This window comes from Crocodylus siamensis, chromosome 8 (assembly GCF_052110815.1).
Source record: "Crocodylus siamensis isolate JL-2025a chromosome 8, ASM5211081v1, whole genome shotgun sequence".
Classification (NCBI taxonomy): Eukaryota; Metazoa; Chordata; order Crocodylia; family Crocodylidae; genus Crocodylus; species Crocodylus siamensis.
Window position 1 is genome coordinate 45605222 of NC_143402.1, and position 18226 is coordinate 45623447.

Below are 18226 nucleotides of genomic sequence, written 5' to 3' on the forward strand. Positions count from 1 at the left end.
ATTGTCCAAACTTCCCTCCCATGATTCTGGAGTTAGAGTTGCCTATCACAGAGCACTACAAAACAATGGGATACTTGTATATTTTTGGTTAGGATAGGATGGAAGAATTAGTCAGTCAAATAAAACCTATTGGCTCCCTACCCTCTTGTGCTCATTTCTGCTGTGTAGTAATCTGTTGCTTGAGTCTTCTCCTGTCCCCTCTCTCTGCTAGTGCTTCCCTCTTCATAAGCTGGGATAGAGCTGGCAAAGAAAGAGAAATCCCTTTAATACAGTTACTGTCGATACCTAAGCCACTGGAGGGCTAAATTCAATGTACACAGGAGAATTCAATGAAGATCCTGTTTCAACAGAGGATATTTCAAGCATTGCCACTTCATTCTAGGATACTAAAGTTCTGGTAAAAGTGCATAATACTATAAAGCATGGAATGTTTCTCAAGAGGTGCTGAACATCTTAATTTGCTATGGAGTTCAATGGAATACCAGAGTAGAGACCTTATCATAAGACAAGTCACCTCCTTGCATATCAGGCACTTGGCTTTTGTCCTGTTGTTCTATATCAAAGTAGTTCCTTTCTGATCATAGCTGAGCTTTATAAGAATCCTACCTAGAATTCTCTAGATTTCCTGGAAAGTAATGCACTTCTGCTTCAAGCTCAGTAATGACTTTATACCACAGGAGCTATAAATATGTTCCACAGTATTTTTTAGTGTCCAAATGCTGTGAACTTGGAGTGCCAATGAAAATCTGAAGAGACCTTTACCATAAATGCTGGCCTGCTTACTGCTGACTAAAAGAATTCTTTAAAAGCAGAGAAGTACAACTCCCACAGCAGTAAATAATGGAAGAGGAGGGACTACATATATAATGAGTGATTAGTATGTATAAGTAACCGTTCTAGCATATCAGTATGTGCCATGCAGTAATATTACATAAAACCATAGTAAACTATGACCTATTTGTTCTGCATTTGCCTGAGACAAATGACAGTGAATTATCAGGAATAACGGTCAAAATCTGGCAGAGGGTAGGTTTAGGTTGGATATCAGGAGGCGCTACTTCACAGTCAGGGCGGCTAGGGTCTGGAACCAGCTTCCAAGAGAAGTGGTGCAGGCCCCTACCCTGGGGGTTTTTAAGAGGAGGTTAGATGAACACCTTGGTGGGGTCATTTGACCCCGGTATTCTTTCCTGCCATGGCAGGGGGTCGGACTAGATGATCTGCTCAGGTCCTTTACGACCCTAGAAATTATGAAACTATCCCCTAGAGTTGTCCACTGAATTAGGGATTCTCAGATGGTCACCTTGGATAGCTGTGCTTCTGACCGCTAAAACAATCATTTGCACAATGGTAACAGCTTTAACTAATCCTAGCTGGTATATCCCAGGTGCTCTATCTTTTAGCTTTGACAAATGAATGATGGTTTCCAGGTCTTCCCAGATTAGCCAATTGTAGGTTTTCCCCTTGTCCTCTTATTTTTTTGTCATAATACCAAATACTGAACTCTTCTTTCATGGTCAAACTGAGCATCATTTGCCTACATCTGGCCTTTATAGCTGCTGTCAATGGCAGTGACTTTGTTCTCTTGAGAATGAGAGCTGGATCTGCTAAAGAGATGAAAGGCATTATGGAAACAATCTAAATAAATGAGTTCCTTAGTAAAAGATTTTCATCAGAACAGTGTTACAGTATAATGTAAGTGATGGGGAATTAGTATAAATGATGAAGTCTCATTTCATAAAACAAAATTAGCATGGATTTCTTCAGAGAAGAATGTTTAATTTCAAATGATTATAATGTTGAAGAGCTCAGACAGAATGAGGGAATAGTCAGTGTTTTATTAAAATCTTAGTTTCTTCTCACCATTGTGGACAACTACCCAAGAGAGCTTCAAATGAAGGGATATTAGCCAGATAAGTCTGCTATAGTGTCAATGCACACACACTGAACATAGTGTTCAGCACAAAAGGAAGTTGTTAGTGTACTCTGCTTACATACGTATCAGAAAACCACGTAATTCACTAAACTGCATAACACAAAGCCAGTTCCAAATCTTTGCCCTTGGCTTACATTACAACAAACATTGATTTCCTGAATATTAGTTACCTGCATAAATCACTTAAGAGCATGGCATCTTTTGGCTCTACTCTAGCTAACTGCATAATAATAAAGGGAAGGCAGCTGTTAAAGGACGATACTAGAAGTCTTGAAAGTGATGGCAGCTGGTCAGTTTCAGGCCGCAGCAGAGCTAAGGGTGGGTGACCAGGGCATGAGCCTCAGGCACCAATTCATAGAAGATACTGCCATACCATGCTGCCAAATTCAGTTTCCCTGCTGTCCCTTTTTGCTGATGCTGGAAGTTAGCAGCACTAAAGGAAGAGCTGGGCCAGGGCCAGTTTTCAAGCTTTGATGATAGGGAGCAGGGACATGAGACATTCACATCTGATGTGGTAATTTAAGGTGTGCAGGGGTTGTGCTTCAATAGTCCCAGTCATTATGCCTCCCCTCCCCCTGTCAAGGGAGAGGCCACTGCTGCAGGGGATGCGATACTGGTGCAGCCAGCAAGTCAACTGTCCCTCTACTGTAGCTGTTGGCTTTGTAGCCACTGAATTTAGTGCTGTCCAACACTGGTAGAGATGGCAATTGGCATCACAGGAGTGAGCAGCAGTAGTGGCTGCAGTAAAGGGCTGGAAGAAGGGCCCTGCTATATTAACCCGTTAGCTGCTGGCCATGCTGACATCTCCCCCTGAAGCAGCAGTGTCTCCCACTGCTTCAGAGGAAGGGGAAAGGACCAGAGAAGGGTGAAAGGGGTCTGATTAGGGGATTATGACCTCTAGGATGGGACCCCCAGGCTGCCCAGGACACATGCCTTGCTGGTTATGTTTCTGGTTTCAAGGCTGCAAATACCACAGCACTGACAACAGTGGAGATGTGACATTGTGTACTTAATTAGGATTGCTTATTTAAAGTTTAGGTAAGTATATACTCTAGATAAGGGCAAGTTTCAGGATGGAGGTTATGCACTTAAAATCAAGCATATTGTATGTGATATCTGATTGGGAACTGGACAACAGGAAGCATTTTGTCAATCATAACTGTGATGGTGCTTGTTAAGTCCCATTTCTACTTCTAAGACTTACTGCTGAGCATCCTATTGTTATTCCTTGCCCTCAGTTTCACTGACTGGTGACATTAAAAAACAGCCCCACCTCTCCCTTACCTTTTAAGATCAAATTCTTCATCATCCAGATGCACAGGGACGTTGTATTGAACCTCTTGGGTAATAGTGCTGCTCTCTCTTTCAGAAGTGCAGGGCCTACCAAAGAAGGAGGGTTACTCCGTTACGTAAAGTGCCTTGGAGACAAAATGGTGGGATTAGAATCTGAAAGGACTAAATCCTTTGCAAAATATTTACACAGAATGATTTATTTTGGGGGATGTGTAGACAATTAGTATGGGCTATGGAACCCCCTTGTTAAGTATCTGGGGTTTTCCTTCCCACAGTACTGACATGATTGTCACTAATGGAAAGTATCAGCCAGAGAAATCTGACCCAGGGTCAGACTAGAAGAGAGGATGTATAAAGGTGAAGTATTTAGAATGAGAAGATATCCTCTCTTCTTAACTCTCCTACACATTTACTGTGTGGCATTTGGCAAGACCCTCTTAGCTCACTATATCTCAGTTTCTTCCTGGGTGAAATAAGGGTAATAAATATTTGTTTCTCTCTCAGAGAAGATTAAGCAGCAAAGAACATCCCTGTTTGCGAAGTGCATCAAAGTTCTAGGATGCAGGGTTCTATAGAAATAGCCATTATTAGTACTTCTGCTGGAGTTCATAAAGGAATCTCAACACAGGCACATACCCCCAAGCCTAGTTCTAACAAGCATTACATCTGTGTAAGTTCCACAGAAGTCACAGTGTGTCCCAAATGGATTATTAAGGCCTGGAATGTGCCAAAGATATACTTGTAATGGACAGATCATGGAGATACTAGATTGCTCTTGGGAAATATAAAATCATTTCACTGCAAGATTTGATATTTGCATTGGATATTGCATGAATATTTGTTGTTTTAAGTGACATCCTTGGCAGTGAACTTGGAACTGCAGCATCTAATTGACCAGAATATAATGTTCTGGACTTTCCTCATACTAAGGGGTTAGCGAGTAACAGATATAAGGTTTGGGCAAAAGAAGAACTGAATATAGTGTCAAAATTCATCCCAGCAAATATGTTCTTGCCCCTTGGCTCCTTACTCCGTGTCATTCCGATCAGGTTCTTCACGTTCTGTGGCTCTAGGACTCTTGTATCTGGCATCTTGGGTGGTGCTTCTCTCCTCATCATCTGGGACAGCTCTGGTAAGCAAGAAAAAGCCTACTTAACTACAACCTCAGAAAGCTGAATTACTTCCTGAACCAGTTCTATGCACCGAGGACAAAGAAAGATTCTTTTTGTGCCCAGTTGCACTGTTTAAAGGATCTTCCTATGGGGATCATTTCATGGGCTTAAATGCATTTCAACGTACTCATATTTCAGTCACCCTTCAACACCTCTGTTGCTATTGCAACATTGTATTGTAGACCATATCGTCTCCATGTTAGTATTGGTTAAAATCTAAGGGATCTAATCTGTCTAAGTGCACATCCACAGGAGAAAAGAGCCAGAGTGTTGAATCTGAGCAGGCAGAGAAGGGCTACAACCCAGAGCTCATTCAATGTCTTGCAGTGGGGATGCAGACTTTTGAACAGTCTCCATTATCCCAGTTCCTGACTGCTAGTAATAAAAAGACTAAGTCCTTTATGTCTTTCCAGAGCAGCTGGACTTCACATTTTCCATGGTCTTCATATTCTCTGGTAAATTCAGTAAACCCAGTGCCTTCTTACCTTTTAATATTATATTCTGTACCATTCTGATGTACAGGGACTTTGTATCTGGTGTCATTAGGAGATGGAGGGATATCTGAAAACTGTGAGCTGGACCTGTCAAAAGTGGAGAATTATTAAATTGCTTCACTGGTTGGTGAAAGTTGTTCAAGTGGTTCTCAGATGGCATTCATAGGAATTACTGTTAGGAGTAACAAGCCTACATTTTTCAAGCTTAACAAGCCTAGAAAAATAGCAAGTAATTTGAGTTAGAGTACAGATTTCCTTTTAGAAAAGCATTCCTGCTACCCCTTCCTGACAAAAATAGAGACTTCTAGACAACACAAGGTACTTATGTCTCAAATAGAGCAGCTCCTCTTCTGGTTCCCTCTTCCTATTCACCAAAGACTTTGAAGCTTGCTGATAAAGCCCAGAAAGAATCTCTTAGGGGACTGTTAGCCTGTATGGCTAGCAACAACTCCAAGGCTTCTTCTTGGAGTAGAGTTCCTAACATGCATCTGAGTTTGTCTTCTATCCACAAAAAGGTTAGAATGGTGTCACAAGACCACACTTAAATTCTGAGACCCTTTACTAGGACAAAGTAAGGAATTAAGATGCAAAGTGAGGGACTCAGGAAAAGGAAAATGCTGGCTGTAGGTAGATTAAATCTAGCCTGGTTGATTCTCCAGTAGAAAATCTGAGTAGAGATGATTTATTATTAATATAATCAAATCTATACCCATGGCATGATGAGCGCACTCCAAAGCTCTTACCTTGGGAAGTTGGAATTTGTGTCCTCCAGGTGCACAGGGACTTTGTACAGGTGGTACAGCTCAGGTGTAGCATCAGCAGCACCAATCCCATAATGGGAACTGGATCTGCAAAGACAGAGAGAGAGAGAGATTCATGGCACTTTGGAAGAGAGACCGGTAAGAATCCAAAGTTACAATATCATTGATAAACAATATATTCCTCTAGCTCCTTTACAGACATGTAACTACCCATCAGCTATGTTGTGCACAGCAGACTGCACATTATGACGTTGCATTGTTCAAGACAGTTTCTAGATGCGAGTCCAAGAGACAAATGCCAACATGGGAAAGGAGATGAAGGACCATAACATTGTGAAATGATGGGACAGAAGGTGGTGGTATGAAGTGGGTATGGGGATTCAAGCAAAGATATTTCCAAATATGTTGGGACATTCTACGGGCCCTAGTTTCTAAACCTACAGACATGCACACAGTGAAGGAGCTGCTCCATACCCCTTCTGGCTTATTTCAGGGGAGATGATAATGTGTAGAACTTCAGGTTTTTGGTCCAACATTGTATTTGTCTGTTTTGTTGCTTTGTCACTGTAGGAAGCAATAAAGCATATCAGTAAATAGCTTGTTTTGACCTCCTGCTCCTCAGTACCCCATATCCTGCCTTGGTAATCATTTCTTCAATTGTGCTCCATGACACAAATGTTCTTCCCCTCTGGCTATTCAAGTATTATTGTACTAGAATGCTTCACAGACACTAGTGGATTTATCTTCATAACAGCCCCATATGGTAGGGAAGTATAATTAGTCTTATTCAATAAATGGTGAATTGAGACAGTAGAATAAGGATATGTCTACAAAGCACGTTGCAGCATCTGGGTAAGTTAGCGCTATGATGTTAATGTGACTATACCATTTCTGGTGAGCTACTTCAGATACTTCTATCCTGCACTACCCTAAGTGACTTGCCGAAGGTCACAGAGAATCTGCGACAAAGATGAGAATAGAAATCAGGCCTTCCAAGATTTGTTACAGAGCTATACAGTGCTATGATGGCATGATTATATTTTCTAGAGGTCACTAAGGCAATGATGAGAAAATAACAAACATTGATCTGGAAGGGACAGGTGAAGATGTGACAACGTGGAAGGAGATTGTGCAAGATAAAAGGAGATGGAAGGCTGTAATTAAGGCAGTTATAGCTACCCTCCAACTCCCAAGCCTGTGAGAGAGAGAGAAAGGAAAGAGATCAGTAAATGTTACTGGCACAGAGATCAAATTCAAATGTTGTCCTCCCTAATCCTTTTGAGCTAATATCCCTTACAGAATAGTGTATTCTCTATTTGGCAATGTTGCACTGGTGCAATTGAAAACTGAAGAGGGTTTAGTATCACTGCTTTAAAAGATGCTTTCCACAAGGGAAGAAATTCTGTGGTGTGGTTACTAATTAAAATGACAATGGACTGCTGAGGATATCTGAGTCAGGGTCCTCTCCTGCTGTTCAAGTTAAGGACCCATCTGTCATATTCTTTATATCAACTAAAGTGATTGCCCCAAATTCAGAGGCATCAAAGGAATGCTACTTCTCGTCAGAAGAAATAGGGTCATGTTTTTCAACATGCATGGTTGGTCTGGGGATGCTTTCCTTCTTTCTATCATAGGAAAAAAAAGTGACAATGAATGAAGAGACTTCAGTCTTTGTTTTTGTGCCCCCCAGTTACCTTCCTATCATTAGACAAGCTCACCTTAAAGAACAGGGTAAAAAACATACAAAGACAACTATGTAATCAATTCTTCTAAGTAGAGAGAGTCTGGTTTATTTTCATGGATTCATAGACACTAGCGCTGGAAGGGACCTCAGGAGATCATCGAGTCCAGCCCCCTGCCCCAGGGGCAGGAAGTCAGCTGGGGTCATAACATCCCAGCAAGATAAACATCCAAATGTCTCTTGAAAGAATTCAAAGTCAGTGCTTGAACCACCTCCAGCGGCAGTTTCTTCCAGACCTTGGGGGCTCGGACAGTAATGAAATTCTTCCTTATGTCCAGCCTGAAACAGTCATGGAGGAGTGTGTGACCATGGGACCTTGTCATCCCTTGGGGTGCTCTGGTGAACAGACATTCCCCCAGGTCCTTGTAAGCACCCTTGATAAACTTATAGGTGGCCACCAGATCACCCTGAGCCTGGACTTTTCCAGGCTGAAGAGTCCCATGGCTCTCAGCCTGTCATCGTAAGATCTGTTTTCCTGACCTCTGATCATGTACATGGCTCTCCTCTGCACTCTCAAGCTTCTCCACATCCTTTTTTTTGACTTGCGGAGCCCAAAACTGGATGCAGTACTCCAGCTGCGACCTCACCAAGGCTGAGTACAATGGGAGAACGATGTCCTGGGATTTGCTTGAGAAGCATCTATGGATGCAAGCCAGTGTTTTGCTCACTTTACTAGCTGCAGCTCATGTTTATCTTGTGGTCAGTCACGACCCCCAAGTCCCTTTCGTCTGTAGTGCTAGCTAGCATAGCACTGCCAAACCTATAAGCATGCTGCAGGTTTTTCCTCCCAAGGTGGAGAACCTTGCATTTTTTGGTGTTAAACACCATCAGGTTCTCATCTGCCCATTTCATGAGCCTGTCAAGGTCTGCCTAGATCACCCTCCTGTTCTCAGGTGTAGATGCTTTAACCCAGAGTTTGGTGTCATCGGTGAACTTGGCCAGTCCACTTCTGACACCAATGTCTACACCATTAATGAAGATATCCCATAATGGGCAAGGGGTGTCTCTTGGGACTGGTGAAAAATCAACGCAAAGTGCCCATTTAACAAGTTGGCTTTTTCCTGGGCGTCAGTTGTCAGATGTCCTATCTGGTTTAGCAGGGGTCCAATGTTGCCCTTGCTTTTCCTTTGGCTCCCCACATATCTAAAAAAGGACTTTTTATTGTCCTTGATACTTGCAGCTAGTTGGAGTTCTGTTGCAGCCTTGGCTTTCCTGGTTTGCTCTCTGTAAGTCTGGACCAGTGCAGAGTATTCCTCCTTGGTGGTGGATCCAGTCATCCATCCTTTGTAGATCTGTCTTTTTAGATGCCGGAGGTCCACTAGTTCCCTGGAGAGCCAAGGGGGATGCTGTGCCCTTTTGCTGCCTTTCCTCTGAGACAGGATAGACTTTGCTTGCGCATCCACGATTGAGCAACCACTTATCCTGAACTCCCCTCCCCTTCGGGTTGTTGCCCTTAAGGGCCTCACTGACAAGCTTCCTTAGCTTGTTGAAGTCAGCTTTCCTGAAGTCGAGGACTTCTGTATTGCTGACTGCCTTGCCAGCTTTACAGCAGATGGTGAAGGTGATCAGTTCATGGTCACTGTCACCCAGCTTTCCTTCGATCATTAGGTCACTGATTAGGTCATCCTCCGTTGCCAGTACCAGGTCAAGCAGCACTTTACCTCTCGTCAGTCCACAGACTTCCTGCATCAGATAGAGCTCATCCATGCATGAGAGGAAACTTTGCAACTGCTCAGATTTGGCTGAACGCTCTTCCCATGAGATGTCAGAGTAGTTGAAGTTTCCCATGTTAACCATGCACCAGGAGCTTGTGGCCTCAGCCAGTTCCCCAGAGAACTCTTAGTCAAGGTCTTGATCCTGGGTAGGAGGTCTGTAGTAGACTCCCACCATTGTGTCCCTTGTGCCGTGTCCCCCACAGATTTTAACCCAGCTGGTTTCCAGTCATCCACCCTGGACACCGATGTCAGCTTGTAGGGTTGCATAGCTTTCCTTGACATAGGAGCTACAAACCTGCCCCTTTTGTCCACTCAGTCTCTCCTGTACAGGGTATAGCCATCTATACCTGTGGCCCAGTCATGGGTGGAGTCCCACCAGGTCTCCGTTATCCCAGTGACATCATAATTATTTGTGTTGAGCAGGAGGACAAGTTCCTCCTGTTTATTCTCCAAGCTCCTGGCATTGGTGTACAGGCAGGCAAGTGTCCCTTTGGGGGCTCCTGCCTTGCCTACAGCTTGTTCCAGGGCTGGGGCAAGGGTGGGCTCCCTTAAGTGCCTTAGCCTGCTGGCTTTGCAAGGGTTGTTCAGTGGGCCAGCAGTGGCGGTAGTGCCCCCATCCCATGGCAGGCTTAGTTTAAAGCCTGGTGGAGCAGGTCAGCCAGTCTGGCTGAGAAGAGTCTCCTCCCCAGCGGTGAGAGGTAGAGGCCATCCCTTCCCAGCAGCTCACTGTTTTATATTTTATAAATATAAAAGTTATATTTTAATAGGTTGTGATTTTGTGAAGAGTGAAGAAGGCAGAATTGACAGTCAGTTTATCCACAGTACAGAAACATTCATTGCAAGCTTCCATCATGTGCTTCTTCACAAACCAGTTTTGTCAGAGAGATAACCTTTAGGCATAATAGGAGAGTGGGATGGGAACTGCTGGCCCCTCCCTGGCTGAACTGGTAAAGGGTTAATGCTTTTCACTGTTCTGGGAGGAAGAGAAAATATTGAAAACATTGGTTCTACTAGGCAATAGTCTAGTACAGGGTTTGAAGGTGGACCTGATAGCCATTCCTCCTAAGGGGAGAAACCATATAAATGAGTCAAGTCTTTTAAGGTGTGAGTGGGGGACAGGGAAATCAGAGTTATTCCTAGAAAGGAATAGGTATATCTGTGGGGAGGGCAACATTTCATCCACCATCTCTGGGTCAGGGGTATCCTCCCTGTTTATGCCTGGGCCTGCAATCTGCAACTTTCCTCCCTTCTCTTTCTTCAGCAAGGAAGAATCAGGCATATAAAACTACTTTGGGATCTTTCTTGATGAAATGAGATATAAAAATAAAAAGTTTAATGCCCATCTGATGCTTATTCAAACTTACATAAAGGGTAAGAAGAACAGCGACAAACCACTTTCATTTAGAGATATCAACAGAACACCTATAACAACAATTCTGGATACAATACGTTTCCTGGGTAAGGGAGGGTTTTAAGCAGTACACTAACGGAGAACCAGGTCAGGACCTCATCCTGGTTACATCTCTCTTGCCAGATTGTTGGAATAAGCCTGATTTACTTGAATGATATTTCACTAGAGGGAATCCAACGCAGGCATAAGGCAAGTTAAATGGAAAGCCTGATAGACAGTGTAAGGCAACAGGCTCAGGGTATGTGGAGAACAGAAAATCTGTTTAATGAAGGACTTTTAGATTTCAAAATTTATTTTAGTTTTGAAGTAAATCCTACAAATGTATGCATTCTCTGTGAAAGATAACTGTGAAAAAATGGTTTGTTCACAAATGTTTCAATTTTGCCTTTTAAATTAAAATAAGGAAACATTTTCAAAAGGAAAGAAGCTACAGTATTTTGTTTCAGAAGTGTTATAATGGACCACTCCGTTTTCCTCCTAAATGAAATTTAATTGACATTTTTGCAATTCCATGAAGCATTTCAATTGACCTGCATTTCCTGAAACCTCCAGAGCACATGTTCCACTAGAAGCACAATGTTCATTTCACTGCAGGCATTTTACACTGACTCTACCTTTGACTTGCAGAAAAGGTTGTGGCTTTGGTAACCAATTCATCCCAGGAGATCAGCTCAGGCTCCTCCTTAACCAAGCAGTCACTAGGAACAGAAACATATAAGACTTGACCATATAATATTTGCGTGATAATATAATCTGTCTGAATTGCTGATTCTCTGAATCAGCATCAAATCTTCGGATTTGGCCAAATCGAATCTGGGACAGTAATCCGAATCAACTAATTGAATCACTGTCCCCAGTTCAGGCTGAATCTGAATCCAAATCAAATAGGGCCATTTCACACACCCCTACTGTTCATAACAGTAAGAGTATGGTAAAGAACTGTCACGGTATGCTAGAGTACAGCCTACTCTGCCAGACCATAGACTTAAGTTACTCCTTTGCCAATTGTTCCCTATAGTATTTTGTTCCCCTTAAGCTTTATCCTTTCTGGGATCAAATGAGTTCAACTTATTCCTCTGGGGGACCAGCTCACAGTCTAAAGGATTCAACTGTTATGAACAGTAGCAGTGTGTGAAATGGGCCCTATTCGATTTGGATTAGGATTTGGCCCAAATTGGGGACAGTGATTCAATCAGCTGATTTGGATTACTGTCCCAGATTCGATTTAGCCAAATCCAAATCTGAAGATTTGATGCTGATTCAGAGAATCATTGGTTCAGACAGAAACAGCTTTAAATGTTTTTTCTACATACCTCAAGGTATCAGGCACAGCTTGTGACTGTTGTGATGCTGGGGCAGACAGACCATACCTCAGGAGTGTGTGTGTGTGTGTGTGGGGGGGGGGGGTGTCTCCTGTGTGCTTGGTGGAGAACCCAGAAGTTGACTGGAACTACTTCTAGTCCACTGGGGAGCACACAGGGCAGCCCCCAGCATCCCCCCTCTCAGCGATCAGCCATGGGGGGATCCCAGGTGCTCCCCAGACCCAGGAGGCACCGGTTGCTGAGCCCAAGGTTTGTGTGTGGGGGACCCCCCCAGCACACTCTCTGGCAAACCCAGAAGTGGACCAGAAGTACATTTCTGGGTCTGCTGTCAAGAGTGCTGGGGACCCCCCACCGTGCTCCTGTAGGACGCTCCATGTGCCCCAGCATCACAGCATTCACAAGCCACCTGCTACCTAGAGGTATGTAGAAAAAAACATTTAAAGCTGCGTCTATGTTCGAATCGCTGAATCTCTCCAATTCAATTTGGAGAGATTAAAGGGTCCTCTGATTAGATCAGATTTGGAGATTCAGCCACTGACTCGGGCTGAATCTCCACTGAATTGAATCAGGGACTGAAGCTTCCCACAGCCCTAATGAATGGCTGTGTCACTGAGCCAGTGAGTTAACTGTCTATAACCACAAGGAGCACATTCAGACAAGCATGGTCAATGTGGTATGTGGCACTGCAAAACTTGTTTGTAGCACCATAAACTGCACAGTCTGTTGTTCTCCGTGCTGTAAGAGCGTGCTGCACGAGCATGCTGCCCGAGCATACCCTATGCCCTTTCTTTTTTTCTGCAGGTTTTTCTGACTCCTGGATATCCAGGAGTCAAAAAGAAAAAAAAAAAAAAAAGAGCAGAAAAAAAATTGACACAGCTCAGGCTTCTACTGAAAAGCAGAGCCAGGCCACCCGGAGCCACGCTGCAGCTGCCAGCCAGGCTCTGCCCAGCAGGATCGCTGTGGCTGCAGCCTCAGGACCGCAGGTAAGGCTGCTGGGGCCAACAGTGCTCACCCCAGCCTCCCCTACCACCCCTAAGGGGAGAAGCCATATAAATGAGTCAAGTACTTGGCACATGCCAAAGTGTGTGTGGCACAGGTGTTCCCTGGGGACAAGCAGCTGTGCTGGAAGGTGCGCCGCTGCTATGTGTCCCTGGGGAAACCAAACATCCCCGCACACCTGGACGTGCACAAGGAGCGTTCTACAATCATGCATTTGCTATAATAACAAACCACAGCAATGTATTTATGGATTCCCACTAAACAGACAACAAAGCAGTCTGAACTCTACCTTTTCATCAGAGATGTAGTAGCTCTGAACTTTTCTTCACTCGGAGGCATTGACTGGGGGGCACTGCTCACACATTCTTCACAGGTAGAGCTAGTTACAAAGAGAGTTATAATTAACCTGACATGATGCTGCAGATGTATTTGGTATATCCAACGCTCTTACAGTTATTTAAGTTCAACAGGGCAAAGGAAGACTGAATTTAGGAGGCAAGGCCCAGATCTGAAGTCTATTCTGATCAAATCTGAACATTAAAATCAGAGGAGTGAATATGAAGGTGACAAGTCCTACTAACATGTGACAAGCGAACAAATAAGCTTATTCTGCTTGTGGAAGTCTAAATAAAAGGACTAGCCAGAAGGATCTCTAGGACAGACTCCTGTATATAAGCTAGAGAACATAGTCAGAGGTTATCTGTGTACAAGAAATAGGGAATAGGACCTGAAGTGGACAAGTGGATGTGACCAAGGTTAAAAGCAGAAGAGAGCTGAATGTGGAGAAGGGAGTGCAGCCTGATTGTTGGTAGAACAAGCTAAGTGCCTCATTGCTTTTTCCCTGGCTAAAGCAGTGTTCTTTCCTATCCAGAAAGGGACTGTTATCTCCTGAAAAAAACTAGCAAAGGCAAACTATATAGCACGGAGAATTACCTTCTACACAAGACATGTGAGATCTAGAACAGAGCAGGCAATTATTTTGGGTGGAGGACTGTTTACTGAGTTTTGGCAACCTGAGGGCCCCTCGACAGGTGCTCCACCCCCGGTCACCATTTTGTGACCAGATGTCTAGCCCCCTAACAACTGACTTTTCACACCAGAAGTCCCTTTCATTAAGGGGTTTTGCCATCTCAGAACCAGAAAAATATCAAATATATTCTAAAAAGCAAACATCTAAAACATTAATTAATTTCATTTCAAAAAATATTTTTGCCCTGGTTTACATGCGTTTGTGTAGCATTCATAGAGGTGATTACACAATAGCTTAAAAGGAAGTCTTACGCTTGTATATTGTGGGGGGTGCATATAGGTTTGTGGGGGGCTGTGAGTGTGTGGGTTGAGGAAGCATGTAGATGTGTGTGTGTGGATATGTGGGGTGTGGGTGGGTACGGGGTTTGTGGAAGGCTGTGTGTGGGGGAGGGTGGTTGGGGAGTGTGAGGGTTGTGGGTGTCTGCATGCATGGCAGTGCAAGGGGGGTATGGGTGCATGTGTATCATAGGGGTGTATATGTGGGACTTTCCCTACAAACACACACATATACATGTGTGCACCCTCTGGCCCCGCCTGTGCACGTGCCCTCTTCCCCCACCTGCACGTGCCTTGTGCCCCTGCCCGCGTGTGCGTGCATACACCCTCTGTGCTACTGCCTGCCCCAAGCACAGCCCATCCCAGCCCCCGCTGAGAAGAGCCCGATGTGGCCTCTGGCTGCAGCAGCAGCCCGTACCAGGAGAAGCTGTACACCCGAGGTTCCCTCCAAGGTGCGCACATGATTTAAAAACTTTTAATGCCATGCACCTGTCCGGAGAGGAGCTGGGCACAGAGCATGGCAGAGGCATCGGGGCTGGTGTGGAACATTTACCAGAGATAAGCTTCTCACTCCTTAGGAAACAGCTCCTCCCTGAGCTGAGGTGAGGCAGAGGCGGGGACGGGGGCTGGGGCAGACTGTCTCCTCATGGCACCAGGGAACTGCACCGACTGTTTTTTTTACCTTGTTGCGGCCGGAAATTCTGGCCACCACCTCTTCCGTTGCCTCCAGTGTGCCAGGACATTCATTTAGCTACTGGACAAGACGGGGAGGAGTTCCTGGCTCGGCCCCGGCCCCAGGGAAGGATCTGGGGGCCCCAGAACTACATCTTGCAGGGGGTCCCCAAAGATTATGGGCCAGCCCTCTCATAAAAGTTTTACACCACTGTAAGTTTCTATTTTTCAATTAAGTCACAGCTGATTTGCAAAGGCACAGATGAAAAGAAAATATGGACCTATAAACACCATAGAAGGAAACCATTGCACATAAGCAGTTCACATGACTTCTAGTGGTGTACAGAACTCTTTTACTGCTTTCTTTATTTTACTTTTCTTTGGCACAATGTTTGGGTAAAGTTATTTAATTCAATATGTAAGTACCTATAGGAATTTCTTCATTAATAGACACTCAAGTACTGAGGTTATGTTGGTTTCCAATTTTGTGTGAGGGGAATCAGACCCAAATCCTCTAGCTGTTTGTGACAACTGACAATTTTACCTTTTAAATCTGTTCATGAATGTATAATACCCCATAAACACAATACCTTGCTGCTGTCCTTGACACACATTACAGAGCCCCATCAGGCTTATCCAAACAATACATAGGAGTGCTTAAGCAGAACTCAATTACTATTTGAGTGGTCATATGTTTGTTACACTATGTACAGGAATGGACCAAAGCGGTGTGTGCCTTACACCTTACACATTAGAGGGAACATTGTGTGCACCCTGTCCCACACCCTGCCCTGGCTGTGCAGCACCTGCCCCAGCCCCAGCCTTACTCCCTCCCTCATCACTGGTGGGGGCTGCAGATTGAGGCCCAACTCGTCCTAGCCCGTGCTCTTGCCTGTGCTCTGCTCCCTCCCTCACTGCTGGGGCCTCAAATCTGCCACCCCACCCACGGCCCTTTCCCCTGCCCCCACCAACTTACCTGCTGCTGATCACAAAAGAAGAAACAGTGAATTTACCTCACATATAATGAATTTTGGGTAGAAAAGGGGTCATTGCATAAGAGCGAATTTGTATATCCAAAACCTACATAAAGCTAGAGAAACCTGTATCTCATTCAGGGCAGTCCAGCTATGATAAACCTGCAGGTTGTATGTGGCTCACATAGGATTAAGTTGCAGCCCCTAGGATTCTGCCTGGCCACTGCTTCCTCCATTGCTTATTGCAGCCGGAGTCTCTGGGTTCCCCTTCCCTCCTCCAGCTTTAACTGCCTTCCCCTGCCCCAGGGGGCAGGGAAGTGAAATGTGTTGCAGCCAGGGCAGCTGAGGGTGAACCTGGGGCCATGCAGGCATGTGTTGCAGTTGAGTGCTCATGAAGCAGCAGTGGGGAGGCTGTACAGTGCAGCAAGGTGGGGTGTCTGCATAGCATGCAGCCTAGGGGGAGCCTATGGCTCACCCAATAGCAGCTCCTGGATGCGAGGCTGTCACTGATTCAGTCAATGGGGTATTCAGTCCCCAATTGCTTAGAAGTTGGACAGTCCTGATCTATTTGATAGATCGACTCAGAATCAGCACTGGAAGAAGCCATAGTAACTCAAGCTCTAAACACCTCTTCTCTCTGTAACTGGCAGATACAAAGCTTGCTGGTGGAAATAGTGAGAGTGCATCAGACTAAGTAGGTCCTGTAAAGACTAAGCCAAATAGGAGGTCTTGTGAGGGAGAAAGAGGAAGAAATAGAAAATCCTGATTAGGTACAGCTCACCCATAAAGGGTGTTTATGAAGGATGGCCTGGATGTATGACTTTCCAGCAACCACTGATAGGTGCTAGTTCTGAATGTTTTGTGTTAAGCAGCACAGATTATCCTTCATAACTCATTACCTCTTCCCATACTGTGACCCGATTTCTGCTGAGGACTTCTCATTAGGGGGCTGTCTGTCTTCACCATTTCTGCAAGTAAAATGCAGTACAAATCAGTCAGAGCAGGTGCTGAAGCAAGATAGGGAGGAGGAAGTAGTTTATTAGGTTTATGATATACACATCCCTACAGTGCAGGGATCAGGTTAAAACGAAAGCCCATTTAGTTCAGGAGACATAAACTGCATTTTTTTGGTGCTGACCTCTTAGCTGAAGGAGACAGGTGCTGTTTACTGAGGGCCTAAATATCAGAGGGTCTTGTTACACCTGACGCTGTGAGCCACACAAATGTTGAATGGTTTGGTGCTTTGGAGCAGCCACACCTTCAACTTGGTCAGCATATCTGTGAGAAGTGGCCACACCTTAATGGATCAGGAGCTGGGCTGTGCAGATCAAGAGATAACCCTGCCTTGGAGTTATGTAAATTTGAACTGCAAAACAAGTGTTTGAAGACAGCGTTTCTCAACCCATGGGTCACAGCCCAAAAGTGGGTCACAAGAATATTTCAAAGGGTCGTGAGCTGCGGCAGGGCAGTGGGTGGCGGAAAGGCACCTGCCCCTTCTAGTGGTCTAAGGGGGTGGGCGAGAGTTGCATGACCAGGCTGGCAGCACTGGGGCCAGTGCCTATGCTCACAGGTGTGGAGAGGCCCAAAGATGTTGCTGGGGTGATGGGAGGGGCCATGACCAGACTGCCTGACCCGGTGCAGTAGCTCCAGCCCAAGACTGGGGCGGGGGAGTGCCACAGGCCTCTCCTTCTCCCTCCATCCCGTGCTGGGGCTGGACTTGCTCTGCTGCTGCCCACATGAGCCGGAGCTGCCGCAGCCACCATGCTCTGGCCTGAGTAGGATGGGGGCAACTGGGGACCCCTCTGGCAGGGCTGGGGGGGCAGGGGTCTGGAGCGAGGGACACCAGCATATAGTGACATAGCAAGAAAGTTTGGTGCCTGGGGCAAACCTGCATTGGTAGCCCGCCCTTGCCCCATGCACAAATCTGGAGGGCACATGCCCCCCATGCTTGCCTGGGGATACATGCAGGGGCCCTACATCCCCGCCCCCAAAATGAGCCGCTTGTGGCTCTGTCCCGTGCCTCACCCTGACTGAGCAATGCCTGTTGGCGCCCTTTTGCTTTGGCACCTGGGGTGGTCACCCTTCTTGCCCCTCCCTTGCTACAGTACTGCCAGCATGGCCCGGGGGGCAGGGGGTTGGGCGTCAGACACTGGCAGGACCAAGAGGGTCTGGCCATGGATCTTTGCAAATAGGCCCTGGTAGGAAAAAGGTTGTGAACCACTGTTTTAAGACACTTCAAGATGTTAATGTGCAGACAATCCAGGGATTAAGAGCTCTAGAAACCACCCAAAATTACTGTGCAACAAGGCCCAGAGCTGCTGGCTACCTATAGTCATTACTGGCTTTAGTTTGCAGTGTGGGTGTTCTGGGTACTTGCTATCATTTAGCTTATCATGAAAGACTCATATCAGAGACATTTAAATTAAAACATTAA

General features: G+C 45.3%; 1 protein-coding gene across 13 annotated transcripts in view; it reads right to left on the minus strand.

The window, feature by feature from the left end:
- ZNF185 (zinc finger protein 185 with LIM domain) overlaps window positions 1-18226 on the minus strand; it is an 85263-nt gene that overhangs the window by 23302 nt on the left and 43735 nt on the right. For all 13 annotated transcript variants that reach the window (XM_090060615.1, XM_090060624.1, XM_090060620.1 and 10 more), the window contains 8 exons: window positions 16692-16760; window positions 13131-13220; window positions 11135-11218; window positions 5636-5740; window positions 4884-4979; window positions 4257-4355; window positions 3218-3313; window positions 142-240 (listed from right to left, as the gene is read on the minus strand). In XM_090060615.1, coding sequence (XP_089916741.1) covers window positions 142-240; window positions 3218-3313; window positions 4257-4355; window positions 4884-4979; window positions 5636-5740; window positions 11135-11218; window positions 13131-13220; window positions 16692-16760 — 738 coding nt within the window. The remainder of the gene's footprint in view (window positions 1-141; window positions 241-3217; window positions 3314-4256; window positions 4356-4883; window positions 4980-5635; window positions 5741-11134; window positions 11219-13130; window positions 13221-16691; window positions 16761-18226) is intronic.